Source organism: Tyto alba, unplaced genomic scaffold (assembly GCF_018691265.1).
Source record: "Tyto alba isolate M040663 unplaced genomic scaffold, T.alba_DEE_v4.0 Super-Scaffold_1000006, whole genome shotgun sequence".
Taxonomy (NCBI): domain Eukaryota; kingdom Metazoa; phylum Chordata; class Aves; order Strigiformes; family Tytonidae; genus Tyto; species Tyto alba.
The window spans coordinates 5,780,275-5,795,178 of record NW_024881272.1 but is presented as its reverse complement, the minus strand read 5'-3'; the positions used below and the strand labels follow the sequence as shown (position 1 = coordinate 5,795,178).

Below are 14,904 nucleotides of genomic sequence, written 5' to 3'. Positions count from 1 at the left end.
CCAGGGGGAGGATGGCGGGGACCCCACAGCCAGGGCATCCCCGTGGGGCCGGGGCAGAGCCAGGAACCCCGGGCAGGGAGCGTGGAGCTGGATTTGATCCCTCGGGCCAGATGCCTCCAGCCTGGCGAGGGCTGGGCCGGGCCGGCAAGTGGACAGGTGGCCACCACAAGCCCAGGGATGTGGGTTTTGAGAAAGGGGCCGGTGCTGGGCGAGCCCAGCCAGGAACAGACCCCATGGGGCTCATGGGTCCTCCCCGGCTGCCTGCACCCACCCTTGGGTCCATCAGCCCCACGGCACCAGAGGGGGTGGGTGGCTGATGCCGGGATGGGGGAGAGTCTCACACCCAAACCCCTCTGCTGCCCACCGTGCGGGTGCTTCTGCAGTTGATGGAATGCCCTTTTTCCCTTCTTTTGGGGAGATATTTTTTTGCAATACCCTCAGAGCAAACATCACCCACCCTTCCCCAGGGTGGGAAAGCTGTCCGTGTGCCAGCTCCGAGCATCCCCACCGGCCCCACCACAGCCCAGCTTGGCCCTCAGGCGTCTCAGGCTGCAGGCTTTTTTTCCATTTTTCTTTTTTTTTTTTTTTTGTTCCTTTTTCAATTCCTCGCCACCGCCTAACCAAGGTAAAAACCCGCAGTGATGCGCTGTAAGCGCTCCTGCACGCCCGGGGATAAACCACAGCCCCGCAGCCGCCGCACGACAGCCCCGCTCCCACCCCACCCGGAGCGGGCAGCGGGGCAACGGTCCCCGGCCTCCCTAAAATAAACCCTTCTACAATATAGACTTTTCTTTCCGCTGAGGCTCTGGGCAGCGCCGAGTCGCGTTTCAACTCCGTATCGAAAAATAACTCTTGAAAATAGCAGCGGTGCTCGGCCGGAGGGGTGCGGGGCTGGCGCGGGCGCCGGGACGGGCTCTGCCATCCCTGATTGTCCTTCCCCCCCCCCACCCCCCCGCCGCCGCCGTCGCGCATCCCGCCGTGCCCCTCGTCCCATGTGCCGACACCTCTCTTGTGCTTACACCCAAAGGCATCCGTGCGCCCCCCCCGCCCCACGCACAGCCGCTCCCCGGCCTTCACCCGATGCTGTGCCCCCCCTTTCCCCCCCCACTCCCCGTCCCCATCCCCGCCGTCTCCAGCCCTCCGGAGCCGATTCCCGTGGGAAATCCTGGAAAGGTCAACCACCGGCGGGTGCCCTCGGTGCTGCGCTTGTGGGCTTTTTTTTTGAGGGGGGGGGGGGGGGGTGGGGGGTTGGTGAGGGGGGGAGCGAGGGGGGCCGGGGGGGGGAGAGGGGGGCGAGCGGCGCTTAGAAAGGGGGGTGATCCATGTCGTCCAGCCAGGAGGCCGGGCTGGTGGGAAAGTCTGGGTACCCGACGCTGCTCCCCGTGGAGATGTCGGAGGTGGGGCCCCCCCCGGCCATGGCCCGCAGCGTCTGACTCACCCCCTGCGCCCCGTGGGCCACCAGCCCCAGGCTGCCGTCCACGGCGTAGTCCAGCCCGTTGAGCAAGGGCGGGTGGGACGGCAGGGAGGAGATGGAGGACGGCGACTGGGGGAGGCCGTAGGGACTGCCGTCCCGCAAGTCCTGGTACGACTGTCCCGTCCCCTCCATGGAGAAGCTGCCGTTCAGCAACTGTCCGCCCGCCACGTCCCCCACGGGGCCGTAGACCCTGTTGGTGTGGCCGAGCTCGGAGAGGATCTGGTCTTCTGCCGGGGAGAGGAGGGAGAGCAGAGGCGGGGGGTCAGCACAGGGGGGACCCCCGCGTTCCCCCCGCCCCGTGCCGGCGCCCCGCTCACCGCGGAAGCTGAGCTCGCTGTCGCTGACGCCGCAGTCCTCGGCCGAGCTCTCCTTCTCCAGCTTGCTGCCCCCGCGGCTCCGCTTGACGCTTTTGTAGAACTGGCCCCAGCGATGCCGCCCCGCGTCCTTCTTCAGCCGCTTCTCCTTGGCCCGGCGGTTCTGGAACCACACCTGGGGAGGAACGAGGACACCGATGGCACCCTGGCACCCCTGCACGCCAGCACCTCTGCAACCCGGCGTACCGGTGCCCATGCAAGCCGGCGCCCTGGCACCCCTACACCCCAGCACCCCTGCAACCCGACATGCCAGCACCAGTGCAAACCAGTGGCCCAGCACTCCTGCCACCCAGCATGCCAGCACCTGTGCAGCCCAGCTCCCACACGTCCATGCAAACCAGCAACTCTGCAACCCTGAACACCAGCACCCCTGCATCCCAGCACCCACGTACTCCTGTAGCCCAGCTCCCAGGCACCCATGCCACCCCTGCGTCCCCTGAAGCCTGGCACCCCTGAAACCCAGCACCCCAGCGGGACCCCTGTGTGTCCCCCCCCTCTTCGCTAGGGGCAGGGTGGAGAGGGGCATCCCCACGGCCTCACCTGCACCACCCTCATGTCAAGCCCCGTCTCAGAGGAGAGCTGCTCCCGCACGTGCCGGGCGGGTTTGGGGGAGTTTTTGTAGGCGTTCTTCAGCGTCTCCAGCTGCTTGGCCGTGATGGTGGTCCGGGGCCGCTTAGCGCCCGCCTCGGAGTCATCTGCAAGCGAAGGAGCCGGTACCAACCCCGACCACAGCAGCGCGAGCAACCCCAAAACCACCAGCCCGCGTCGCTGGGGAAAAAAAAAAAAAAAAAATCCCCCAAACCAGCAACCCCCAAAGCCCGCAGCGACCCCCCCCCTCCCGCAGGTACGGCGGCGGTGACGTGCCCCATGGCCACCCCGCGGTGGGACGCCCTGCCTCGCAGCCCCTTGGGGGTCCCTACCGTTCTGCTTGGCGGTCTCGTAGTCCTCCTTGCAGACCAGCCGCCCGTCCTCCATCAGGTAGAACTCGTCGCCGGTGGCCAGCTGCCGGCTGCAGATGATGCAGGCGAAGCAGTGGAGGTGGTAGACGAAATCCTGGGCTTTGCGGACCACCTGGGTGGGGGGGATGCCCTGCTGGCACGCCGTGCATTTGGTCCCGAAACGCCTGCAAGGAGAAGCGGGCAACCCTGAGCCCCTTCCACCCACCCCCCACCCCGTGAGGTGGCCTTCCACCGGAGATGGGGTGTGGTCCAGGAGACAGGGCAGAGTTTAAACCAGCAATCAACCTAATTATGCATGACACTTCACACGGCAGGGGTTTATCTTCTTCAGCCTGAAAGACCGGCCTAATGGAGCTGAGGAAGGTTGGATTTTAATGGTTCTTTTAACTAATGCTTATAGGCTGCCTGATTTTCCGCTGCAAGGACAGTACATATTTCATCCACATTAATACCAAATAAATTAATTACACCACCCCGCTAGCATGATGAATCCCAGATTAATGCAGAATGATGGGGCTCTTACACCGTAATGACAGCCCCACGGCTGCATTGGGTGTGCTGGCTCGGGGGAGACGCGGGCCCACGCAAGCCCACAGCGCGGCTGCAAGGAGCGTGCAAGAAAGTGTGTGCAAGGAGCATGCACGAAGCGTGGAAGCAGCATGCGAGGAGCCTGCGAGGGTGGGACAGGAAACGTGGAAGGAGCGTGCAAGAATGGTGCGAGGAGCGTGCGAGGAGCACGCGTCCCATCCAGCAGCCCACCGTGGGTTGCAGGCACTCTGCAGCAGAGAGCCCGGGGTGCCTGTCGCTGTGGGTGCACCCACGAGCTGGATAACACCCGGCTAACACCTGGATAACACTCGGCTAACACCTGGATAACACCCAAAGTAACACCCGCCGTAAACTGAAGTAACAGCAGCGAGGGCGACACATGGCAGCACAGGAGAAGGCCAAAATTAAGTGGATGTTGCCACTGGCGTTTTCGGCGTCAGCCACGTGGGCTTTGTGATCGACACAGGGCAGATCCCCACCTCCCACTCTTACCCCAAGGGCTCTGCTGGGTCTCCCCTGCTCCCCCCAGCACCCCTAAATCCCATCAGTGGGGCGACAGGGCCCCGTGGAGCCATCCTGGCGTTGCAGCAGCAGCCCAGGGCAGCGAAGCTATCAGAATAAATTTGTCCCCTACGCCTCAAACAGACCCCTCTGCTTCAAAGGAGGCAGCCCGGAAAAACACAAGCTTTTTGGCCCCCAGCCCCAAGGCTGCAGGGGCGGGTGGTGGCATCAGGGGGGTGCCACCCCCAGCGCCTCTCACTGCCCCCCCAAGGGCTGAACATCCCCTGATCACACAAAATCACCCCGCAAGCCCCGCGGCTGCCCGTGTCCTCACGCCATCCGGAAAGCCGAGGCACAACCACCAAAGCTGGGTCCCCAAAACTGCCCCCGAATCACGCTGGTGTCACCCAGGGACAGGCGGGGGGCACCGGGCAGGAGTGGCACCGGTGTGATTTCAGCAGCTGCCCGAAGGGGTGTTGGAAGCAGAAGGCGAGGAGAAAAAAACCTGTTTTGTCTCATTTTCTGGGCTTGTATCCTAAAGGGAGAGTCCTCGGATGTCTGCTGGGGAGATCTCAGCTCTCCCGGAGTCAGCTGGGAGGGAGGGAAGGGATGAAGGGATGGGAGGGGGTGATGAAGGGATGGAGGGGATAGAGGGAGGGAGGGGTAGGACAGACAGATGGATGATGGGTTTCTGTGGCTAAGGCTGAGCTGGTGCACACTCTGCAGCCCCCATCCTCCCTCTGTCCATCCACACCCCCCTCACAGAACACCATTAAAGCCATTTTACCCACCCTCCCCAAAATCCCAGGGTGTTTCCACACCACCTGGGGATGCCCAGACCCAGGACAGAGCTGCCTGCGGCCAGGGAGCAAGACCTGGGATTGGGGAAAAGGAAAAGAGGATGAAAAAGAAAAAATGTAGTCTTTTCAGAAGCAGCTCCTGCATTGCAAACCTGCCTCTGAAGTTGGCCTTAAATCCTCGCGTCCTCTGCAGGTTATCTATCCCAAAATCAATGAGCAGTTGAAATAAAGGTGAGGCGAGAGCCCGAGCGAACGCCGAGATGCTATTGATTGGCACCAAATAATCCAGGCAGGACCTCATCTAAGAAAGTCGCTGATCTTTCAACTCTAATTAACATTGATTACCCGCACCTTTTGGGCAACTATTTAAATGACTCGGAGATTAATAGGCTGGAAAATATCAGAAGTGAAGTGTTATTACCCAGGCTGTAGCGGCTGCTTTGACCGTCACACACTCCCCAGCTGGGAAGGAGAAATTCAAGCTGCATTTTTGGCCCTGATGTCTGGGCGGGGGGAGGCATGTAGGAGGCCTGAGAGCCCGGGGATGGGCAGGCAGGGGAAAGTCCTGCCTGGGGATTAGCGGAGGGTGTAATCGCCGTGGGTTGGTTTAGCCAGGCAGCGGGCGGTGGGGGGTGATGGGGAGAGACAGCACAGCCGGGGATGAGCAGGGGACGATGGCGCGGGGAGGTGGCCCCGGTCCCCGAGGTGAGGCAGCTGCTTTTTGGCCGGGCCCCGCCACCTGCACCCGGGCAGCAAAAGGCACCCACAGGCCAGGATCCGGCCCTCTCCCCCGCAGGAGGTGTAAAGCAGCACCCCTGCGATCCCTTGGCCCGGCCACGGTGCAACACCCTCTGCCATCCCTTGGGAAAACTCCCGAGTTTCGCCAGCAGCCCCAGACTAGAGCATCCCTGCTGAAAAGTCCGTTTTTAACGGGAAACGGGTTGTCCCGTCCTGTGGGAGCAGGGGAGCGCTGAGGCTGGGGCATCGCACAGCTCGGAGGCAGCTGCCAGTGAAATCAAATGAGATTTTCACGCTACCGGGAGCAAAAAAAAAAAAAAAAAAAAAAGGATAAAAGATAAAAATGTAAAGAAAAGGCAAAAAGATGAAGGGAAAAGGCATCAGCAAAGCCCGGGCTCGGGCAGGAGCAGGCAGCACTGTCGCTGCCTTCTGTGGGTTTCTCCTGCCCTCTAGCTCCGAGCGGAGCCGAGGCCGCTGCCCAGCAGCTCCCCGTCCCGTGGGGGGTTAAAACCAGCGCAGGGGTGGGATGGGAGCGTCATGGGGATTCGGGGTTTTCAGGAGGCTAAATCCCAACAAACAGCATCCAGCCTGCAGCAGCTGCGAAGCACCGACGTTTCCTTTATTTCCACACCGCCGCCACCACCCCCCCCAACAACAACAACAACAACAACAACAACAAAAATAAATAAAAAGGCCAGATGAAGATTTTTGGAGAAACTACACTTAAAAGTAGGCGGCGTGTCTGCTTTGCGGTGGGGGGAGGCAATGCTTTTTTTGGGGAGGGGGCTGTGCCCCCGGGTGGTACTCACTTGAAGAAGTCCTCCTTGCAGTAGACGCTGCCAGCCCGGGAGAAGCAGCGGTCGGCCAGCTGCATCTGGCAGTCGGCGCACTTGAGGCAGGAGCTGTGCCAGTGCCGGTCCAGGACCTTGAGGATGAACTTGTCCAGGATGTGCTGGTTGCAGCCGGCGCACTGGGGGATCTCTGGGCAAGGTCAGGGGGTGGGGAGGGAAGAGAGATGGGGAGAGGAGCAGTATCAGCCACCGCAGCCCCTTGCCCCCCCCCACCTCGAGGTGCTCCCACCCAGCCGGCGTGGCTCGTGCTGGTGCTTTGCGGGGTGATGAGCTTCGGGAACATCTTCCTTCGCAAACCTTCACCCAAAATCTCTGGGATAGCAAAGCCCACGGCCCCGCCAGGCACATGATGCTTTGCTCTTCTGCACCTCATTTTTCAGGCCGTGCTCCCCGCCTGCCCCCCGCTCCCTCCCCAACAAAGCCCCCCGAGCCAGGACGCGGCTTATTTCTCCCAAAACCACCCCCATCCCCCAAGGGCCAAGGCTGCCAGGGTGACTCAGGGGTTCACCCACAGGGTCCCCACTGTGACCCAGGTTTGTGGGACACCAACTACCTCCACTCCCCCTCCAGAGGTTTTTTTGACATGGGCAACCGTCTCTTCCCCTCCGCTGCTGCCGCATCCCGAGGATCACAAGCCGCCCGTGCCAGACACTTTGCATCCCCCTACGGTCCAAAACCCTTTTGTTCCCCAGGACCCTGATTTTTCACGGGAGGGGAACAGCTCGTTTCCACTCGCTTTCTGTCATCCATCTGGGGAGTTACAGCCCCCTGCCATGGGAAATGGCTGGGAAACGTGGGCTGAAGCAAGGCCGTGCTGGAGCACAGCAGTGGGGCACAGGGGCAGAGCGGCGGTGGCGGGTCCAGCCCCATCCAGTACCCCCCCACAGCACCCAGGCTGTGGGAAGATGCTGGGAGAAGGAGGGCTTTTCCTAAGGCAAGATGTATACCCGACCATCCAGACTCCTACATAATGTCTGCCTATAGATCTGGAGAGCTGGATATTTATCTCTCTCTCTGTCTGCCCATAGTTCAGAATAAACGGGAGGTGCTGTAAAAGTCTGCAGGAGAAGATTGCCCGGTAAAAGCCAGGCACATCGTGCTGACACGCACGCATGAAAGAAGATTGATTTTAGGGGGGAAAAAAAAAAGCAACATGCCCATAGCTGGAGCATAAGAGCAGGAGAGATGTTTATGCATAAGGGCTGCCTCCTTCTCCTGCCGGTGAGCGGCTGGAGACGGGGGGAATTGGGGGGGGTTGATTTTTTTTTTTTTTACTCTGCTACAAGCACTGGGGAGGCTTAGGAGGGACTCTGCTTTCCCCAGAGAAGTGGCCGAGCTGGGTGGCTCCTTTACTGACCTGCAGTAAAAGAAGCCCCCACAGGCAGAGCTGGGCTGCAAGGGGCAAGGGATGGGAACAGTGGGAGCAACCTGCCCCACCTGGCCCCCCACCCGCAGGCCCTGCTCCCCACAGTGATGCTGCCAGCTCCGGGGGGTCGGGAGCTGCCTTGCCTGGGCCTGGGGTGTGCTGGGGGGGGCTTGGAGGCAGGGAGAGAGGAGCATCTCCTGTATCCTGGCCTGGGTGCTACTGGGAGGGGGGGAGCTATGGAAAGGGAACAAAAAAAAAAAGGGAAAGAGAAAAAAAAGGGCTGGGAAGGGGGAAAAAAAGGGGGGGAAAATAGGAAAGAAAAGAGAGAGAAAGAAAAGAGAGAGAAAGAAAAGAGAGAGAAAGAAAGAGAGAGAAAGAAAAGAGAGAGAAAGAAAAGAGAGAGAAAGAAAAGAGAGAGAAAGAAAAGAGAGAGAAAGAAAAGAGAGAGAAAGAAAAGAGAGAGAAAGAAAAGAGAGAGAAAGAAAAGAGAGAGAAAGAAAAGAGAGAGAAAGAAAAGAGAGAGAAAGAAAAGAGAGAGAAAGAAAAGAGAGAGAAAGAAAAGAGAGAGAAAGAAAAGAGAGAGAAAGAAAAGAGAGAGAAAGAAAAGAGAGAGAAAGAAAAGAGAGAGAAAGAAAAGAGAGAGAAAGAAAAGAGAGAGAAAGAAAAGAGAGAGAAAGAAAAGAGAGAGAAAGAAAAGAGAGAGAAAGAAAAGAGAGAGAAAGAAAAGAGAGAGAAAGAAAAGAGAGAGAAAGAAAAGAGAGAGAAAGAAAAGAGAGAGAAAGAAAAGAGAGAGAAAGAAAAGAGAGAGAAAGAAAAGAGAGAGAAAGAAAAGAGAGAGAAAGAAAAGAGAGAGAAAGAAAAGAGAGAGAAAGAAAAGAGAGAGAAAGAAAAGAGAGAGAAAGAAAAGAGAGAGAAAGAAAAGAGAGAGAAAGAAAAGAGAGAGAAAGAAAAGAGAGAGAAAGAAAAGAGAGAGAAAGAAAAGAGAGAGAAAGAAAAGAGAGAGAAAGAAAAGAGAGAGAAAGAAAAGAGAGAGAAAGAAAAGAGAGAGAAAGAAAAGAGAGAGAAAGAAAAGAGAGAGAAAGAAAAGAGAGAGAAAGAAAAGAGAGAGAAAGAAAAGAGAGAGAAAGAAAAGAGAGAGAAAGAAAAGAGAGAGAAAGAAAAGAGAGAGAAAGAAAAGAGAAAAGAAAAAAAAAAAAGAAAAAAAAAGAAAAGAAAAAAAGAAAAGAAAGGAAGAGGGGGAGAGGAAAGAAAGTGGGGATGGAGGAAAACAGCACAGGGGAAAACTGTATCATTATAGCCTAAACACCATTATTTAAAAATACTTTGGGGTACTGACACATATCTCAAATGAAGGCAGCTTATTTTATCACTAACAGGGTTAGATAGTTCCAATCCCAGTGCCCTTCAGACCATATTTATTGCTGGCATTTAAGCCTGTGTCGCATTAACAACAGTAGAATAAATTTTTTAAAAAATAAAATATCTACAGCTTCCACAGGTCCCTTTTCTCCTTCTTGCTCCGAAAACACCTGGATGCTTTGCTCCCCCCGCCCCGGCACGCTGCTGAGAACCACACCACGGTTGCAGGTCGGCACCAGCCACATTTTCCACATTTCGTTTGCTAAGCCTATTTCAGTGCAAAGTGAAAGCCGTTGGCATAGACCATGGCACGCAGCACGGCATCAGCCCCGACAGGAGGGACGGTCGGCGGCATTGCAAAGTAAATCTTTCTCATTTATTTTCTAAACATGTATGCATCTGTATGAAACATGTTTTCTATACAAATGGTTATTTATATAAACATGTGTATGTATATGTATATACTCGCATGTGTGTATACATATATATATATACATACAAGCTGACAAACACAGCTTTCTCCTTCTTAAAGGCAGCAATACAGCTTAATTTCAACAAGCGAACAACTGCAGCAGATAATACAGTATCTTCCTCCAAATTTCCAGAGGAAAAAAATTTTTTTTAAACAAGAGACCAATTTTTTGCTTCCGAGCTGTCTGTAGGTGTACGGCACCAACCAAATGCGTGCGGGTCTGTGTGTGCACACCGATGGGCAGGACTCGCATCAACTTGGCGGCTCCCCCTTGTGCTAAATAATAATAATAATAACAACAACAATAATAAAAAAAAAAAAGGGGGGAGCTGCCGGGGTACCAGGAGGTGTCCCAGTCAACCCACTGGCACAAACAGGGAGAAAAACATCTTAAATACAGCCCCTGCGCTCCTGCTTTGTGCTTTGCAACGGGGGCAGCCGCGCCGGGGCCAGCTCCGCGCTGCGCCCCTGCCTGCGGAAAGCCTCGCGTTTATTTCACTTGTTTTAACTAAATTATTGGATAGAAGAGGAATAACATTAACGGCATCACGGGCTCCGCTGCTGGTTTTGCCCACCGGCATCTCAGGGCTGGCTCTGCGCGCAGGGTGGTTTGATGGATGCTCCGGCAGGCAGATTGGGGGTGTGGGACCCACACACACGCACACAGCCCCACGACCCCCTCCTCTCCACCCCGGGGAGCACCCCAGGGATGCAGCAGCCTCAATTCAAACCGACATGCACCCCCACACACCCCCCGGGGTGATGTGCCCGGGAGAGGGACCGCGCAGCGAGCGCGCATCCCTGCCTCCCGCCCAGGGAAGGATTTGGCCATATCCCGTTAAAACCCTTAGCCAGCTTTGCGTGTCCTCCCCCCTCCCGCCACCCCACAGCACCCTCCCACGCACCGGGGCACCCGAGTGATGGCCTGACGAGGGCTGGCCCCACGCCGCCAGCGCCGCCGCCGCTCCCGTGATTTATTAGCACCGGGTCCATCTTTCCATCCCTATCGCTCCCCGAAGGGAAAATAGATAATTAAATACATTAATTAATAATAGTAATAATAAAAAATAACGATGGAAACGAAACAAACTCGCGGGTGGCCTCAAAAATCAAAACCCGAGGGCGGAGGCAGCGTTTGGGGGGGGTGCGCACCCCGCAGCCCGGCTCCGCGCCACGCCAGGCAAACCACCCCCTGCTTTGGGGGTTTGGGGCTTTTTTAGTGGTTTGGTGTGGTTTGGGGGTTTTGGGTTTGCTTGTTTTTAAGGGGGAGGGATCGTCACCCGCGGAGAGGAAGGTGCTGCAGAACGGGGGCCTCGGCAATGCGGGTGCAAAACCGGAGCACAAAGGCGGCCCCGGGCCCCACCAACCACCCGCCCCGAGGAAAGCACCGAGGAGGGGACTCCTTAAAAAGACTTTCTGCGGAGAGGAAACCTCATTCCTTCACATGCTAAAAAAAAAAGAAAAAAAAAAAAAAAAAGAGGAAAAAAAAAAAATAAAACCAAAACTAAACCGAAAAACCCTCCAATTCATTTCTCTGCAGCATACAAACGACTTTCCCAGCGGCGATTAATCAATCCCCCCCCCGGCCCCTTGGCCAGAGGCTGGCGGCACCCGGGCACGATTCCCACAGGCTTTGGCAGAAGTCTGTACTTCGGTGAGCTTTGCAAAACAATATTCATAAATAATATTCGGAATTATGTTTTTTAACAAGCCCGTCTGCAAGGCTGAGCTGTAGCTAGGTTTGTCGCGGGGGGGAGGCTCGGCTGCCCCAAATCTCACCGAAGTGGATGCTGTAAGACACAGTCCCTGCTAAAATAAGGAGGCTAAACAGGGACGAAAACCTGCGATTTAATAGCGATTAGAAATGAAAATGTCACGTATTTTCAGCGCGCACCCGATGAAATATGGAGGTGCTGCTGGGAGGGGGGGTGGGGGTGGTGACCCCGGCGCAGGCAGCGGGGCTGAACCCCCTTGGGGAGGTGTCCCCAGCCCGGGGGGGGCCCTTTCACCCTGGGGAGCCAGGCACATGTGTAACTGGTGCAGGATCGGGCCCCAAACCTGTAACGCCAAGAAAGCCGGTGGCCGGGGGCTCGCAGTGGCCGCGGGAAAATTGCCGAGCGATGGAAAGTTTTATAGCAGCCCACCCTCACGTATTTTGTTCCTGCCACTCATTTTTGCGCTTAAAGAAATAAAAATCATCATCGTATCTCGTTGGATTATTTCCTAATAAATTCCCGATCTAAGTCGGTTATGACAGAAAAGGGCAGGAGAGTTTGGTGTCACCCAGAAGGGCCAAACCAAGGAGCGATTGCTGCTACAAAACACCTAATTTCGCCTTAAATCCGTGGGGTTTCGGGGCCAGAAAAGCGGCCCCGCGGCTGGGAACCGGAGCCGTTATTCGGTGCCGGGGGGGCGGTCAGGACCCGGCCGTGGGACAGACCCTCGCCAGCCCTGCACGTTCCCGCCGGGATTTTTTTTTTTTTTTTTTTCCCCTCTGCTGCGGTAAAATACGGTTAAACGTGCCCGGCTGCCCCCCCCAGGGCCGAGCAACGCGACCCAAACGGGGGTTAACGGGGACGGGCCCCCCCCGGCGGGATGGGGACCGGCTGCCGGGAGCGGCGGCTTCCCCCTCTGTGTCCCCCGAAATGTGTCCCGGGCCCGTCTCACAAATCTCGCCCCCTCCAGCCGTCGGGGCTGCCCCCCCTTTCCCTCCTTCAACTTTCCGGGTGCCCCGGGGCGGGGGGGTGGGGGATGAGCATCGCCCGGCTCCCCTCGGCGGGGTCCCCCCAGCTCCGGGCCCGCAGGGACGCCCCGGTTCTCGGTAATCGTTTGCAAACGGAAATTAATAATAACAATCATAAATAATAATAACAAATAATAATAATAGGGGTGTGCGTGCACACGGTCTCCCCCCGCGTAGGGCTCGGCCCTATAGAAGTGGGGAAGCTGCCGGCCCCTATGGCTCAGCCCCGGCGTGTGCGTCCCGCTAAAAACACGCTCGAGTCCGTACACCCGTGGGGTCCATTCAGCCGTATGTACACACACATCCGCGCGTACGTGGGTGCATACATTCCCCTCCTCCCCCCAGACGTGCTTATATACATCATCCCCCCCCCCCAGCACACGGAGTGTATGCGTTCACACGAACACGCTACCTGTAGCTACAGCGCATATATGTGCCCCTATAGATACATAGGTGATTTTGGGGTAGGCGCAGACACGGTGTCATCGCTCCACTCGCCGCGCGGAGCCGAGCCGGGCTCGCTGTCCCGATACCGCACACGGACGCCCGTGGGTCCCTTCCCCACCGCCGCCGCTCGCCCGCGAGGCGCTTGCCTGTCGCGACAAACGATCTAAGCGAGGGGTCGCGCGCTGCGGGCCGGGGGTGCGCGGGGCCGGGCGGCTACCGGGGCACCCCACGCCCACGCTGTGCACCTGCACACGCATTTGCACACGCGGAGCCGGAGCCGCGGCCCCGCCGACCTCTCCGTCGGGGCCGGGCCCGCCCGGCTCCCGCTGCCCGCTCTCCCTTCCGCACGCTCCGCATTTTCACGTCTATTAACACGGAGGGGAAAAATAAAGGAAAAATAATAATAATAAAAAAAAAAAACATACAAAATAAAAGAAGAAAAAAAAAAAAAACAACAACAAAACCCCAAACCAAACCAACAAAGCGCAGGCGGCCGGGCGGGAGCGGGAGGCACCTGCCCACCCGCAGGGCGCTGCCCCTCCAGCCCCTGCCCGCCCTGCCCCGCCGGCCCGGGGCCGCCTTTGCGGCAGGGAGCGAAGGAGGGGGAGAGGAGAAAAAGCGTCCTTACGTTGCACCGGCACACCGAGGATCTCGGGAAGCCCCTTGACAGCCCCTTCGGCAGCGAGCGCGGAGCTTTGCATCATTTTATTGGCCCGGGGGGCGGTGGAGGGGAGAGAAGAGAGGAGGGAGAGGTGAGGTGCGGCCCGGGCCGGCGGAGCCCAGCGGCGGCGGTGCCGGTGTGTCCCGGTGCGTCCCGGTGCCGGTGCCGGTGCCGGCCCGGGCGCGCCGCCGCAGCTGATCCCGCCAGCGCCGCCCGCCTCCCATTCATTCACCCTGCGGGGAGCGCGCCTGACGTCACCGCCCGCAGGGGGGCGGGGGCGGGCCCGGCCGCCCCAAGCCAATCGCCGCCCGCCCCGCGCCGGCGGGGGCGGGGCATAAGGGCGCCGTGGGCGTGGTTTGTTGCGCTGGGGGCGGGGCCTGCGGGGAAGGGGCGGGGGCTGAGGGACGCCCCGCGGCCGCGCCGGGCCCGGGCCTGGAGCGGCTGGCTCTGTCGCGACATCGTGCTGTCACGACCGGGGCCGCTGTCCTCTGCCAAGGCGCTCGGTCTGACGGCGCCGCTGGTGGGAGAGAGCGAAGAGCCGAAGGCCGCGGTCTCGGCTGCCGGGGCTCAGGGAGCTGCCCCCCGCTCCACGGGTGAGTGGAGCTCCACGGGGGTGGCGAGACCCACCAAAGGGCTCGGCCTGACTCCGGCTTCCAGAAGGATCCCCACGGGGCTCCGCCGAGAGAAAACCCCGGGGGGGGGCAACCCAGCCTGCGGCACCGGGGCGAAACTGGTGCGTCAAGAGGGGGCGAGGGCCGAGCGAGGAGGGCCCCCCCAAAACGCAGCCGGGGTTAGCAGGCGTGGGCACCTCGAGCATCGCCCTGCCCGATGCTCACCACGTCACCCGCTCGGGGACACCAAACCAAACGGCCCCGGGGTGCTGTGGCGTCCCGCTCTGCCCGGGTGAGGGGTGCTGAGGGTGCTGAGCCTACCCGAGAGGGGTGAAACCTTTGCGGGGACACCGTGGGAGGGAAGGATGCTCAGCCCAGCCGAGAGCACAGCCGCCCCCGCCTCCATGCCTTCGTTTCCATGCTGAAATGCAGCTGGGGAAGAGTAATTTCCCACCAGAAAAACAAACAAAAAAAAAAAAAACCAAACCAAAACAAACCAAAACAAACAAACAAAAAAACCCCAAACCTGGACCAGCCCCTCAGGAAATGTACAGGTGGGATGCACCAGCAATTGATAAAAAAAAATAAAAAAAAAAGAATTGTTTTAAAATAAAAGTAATAAAATCTAAGAAATGCATTAAGCCTGATGGTTCCTTAGGAAAAAAACAATAGGTTTTCAATGAGCTGCTAGTTTTTAACCCTAAAGCTTCATTTTACCAGCTCATCTTGCATCATTGGGCAGAGACCTGTGTGCATGTATTGCAGGAATGAGCCCCCCCCCCCCTCGCAGTCCAGTGAGCCCCCCAAAACCTGCTCCCCATCACGGGGGAGGTGAACCCCCTCCCTTCCCATCCCCTCCCATTCTCCCCTAAATCAAGCGCCGTCTCTTAAGTGCATTAAGTGTGCCCAGGCCCCCGGCCACCTGCGCTCCCCAGCCCCTCGGGGCAGGGGCCACCGTCCCTCCGCGGGGTCCCCAGCCAGCCGGCCGCGCCGGAGCAC

General features: G+C 58.3%; 1 protein-coding gene across 1 annotated transcript; it reads right to left on the bottom strand.

Annotated features, from left to right (window-relative positions):
- Positions 1-1,231: 1,231 nt before the first annotated feature.
- LHX4 (LIM homeobox 4) lies at positions 1,232-13,458 on the bottom strand. The gene is made up of 6 exons (XM_042807402.1): positions 13,262-13,458; positions 6,205-6,376; positions 2,769-2,971; positions 2,389-2,543; positions 1,792-1,963; positions 1,232-1,701 (listed from the first exon to the last, which is right to left on the bottom strand). Exons 1-6 carry the CDS (start codon positions 13,335-13,337, stop codon positions 1,304-1,306), a joined length of 1,176 nt encoding a protein of 391 aa, XP_042663336.1. The 5' UTR covers positions 13,338-13,458; the 3' UTR covers positions 1,232-1,303.
- Positions 13,459-14,904: the final 1,446 nt, after the last annotated feature.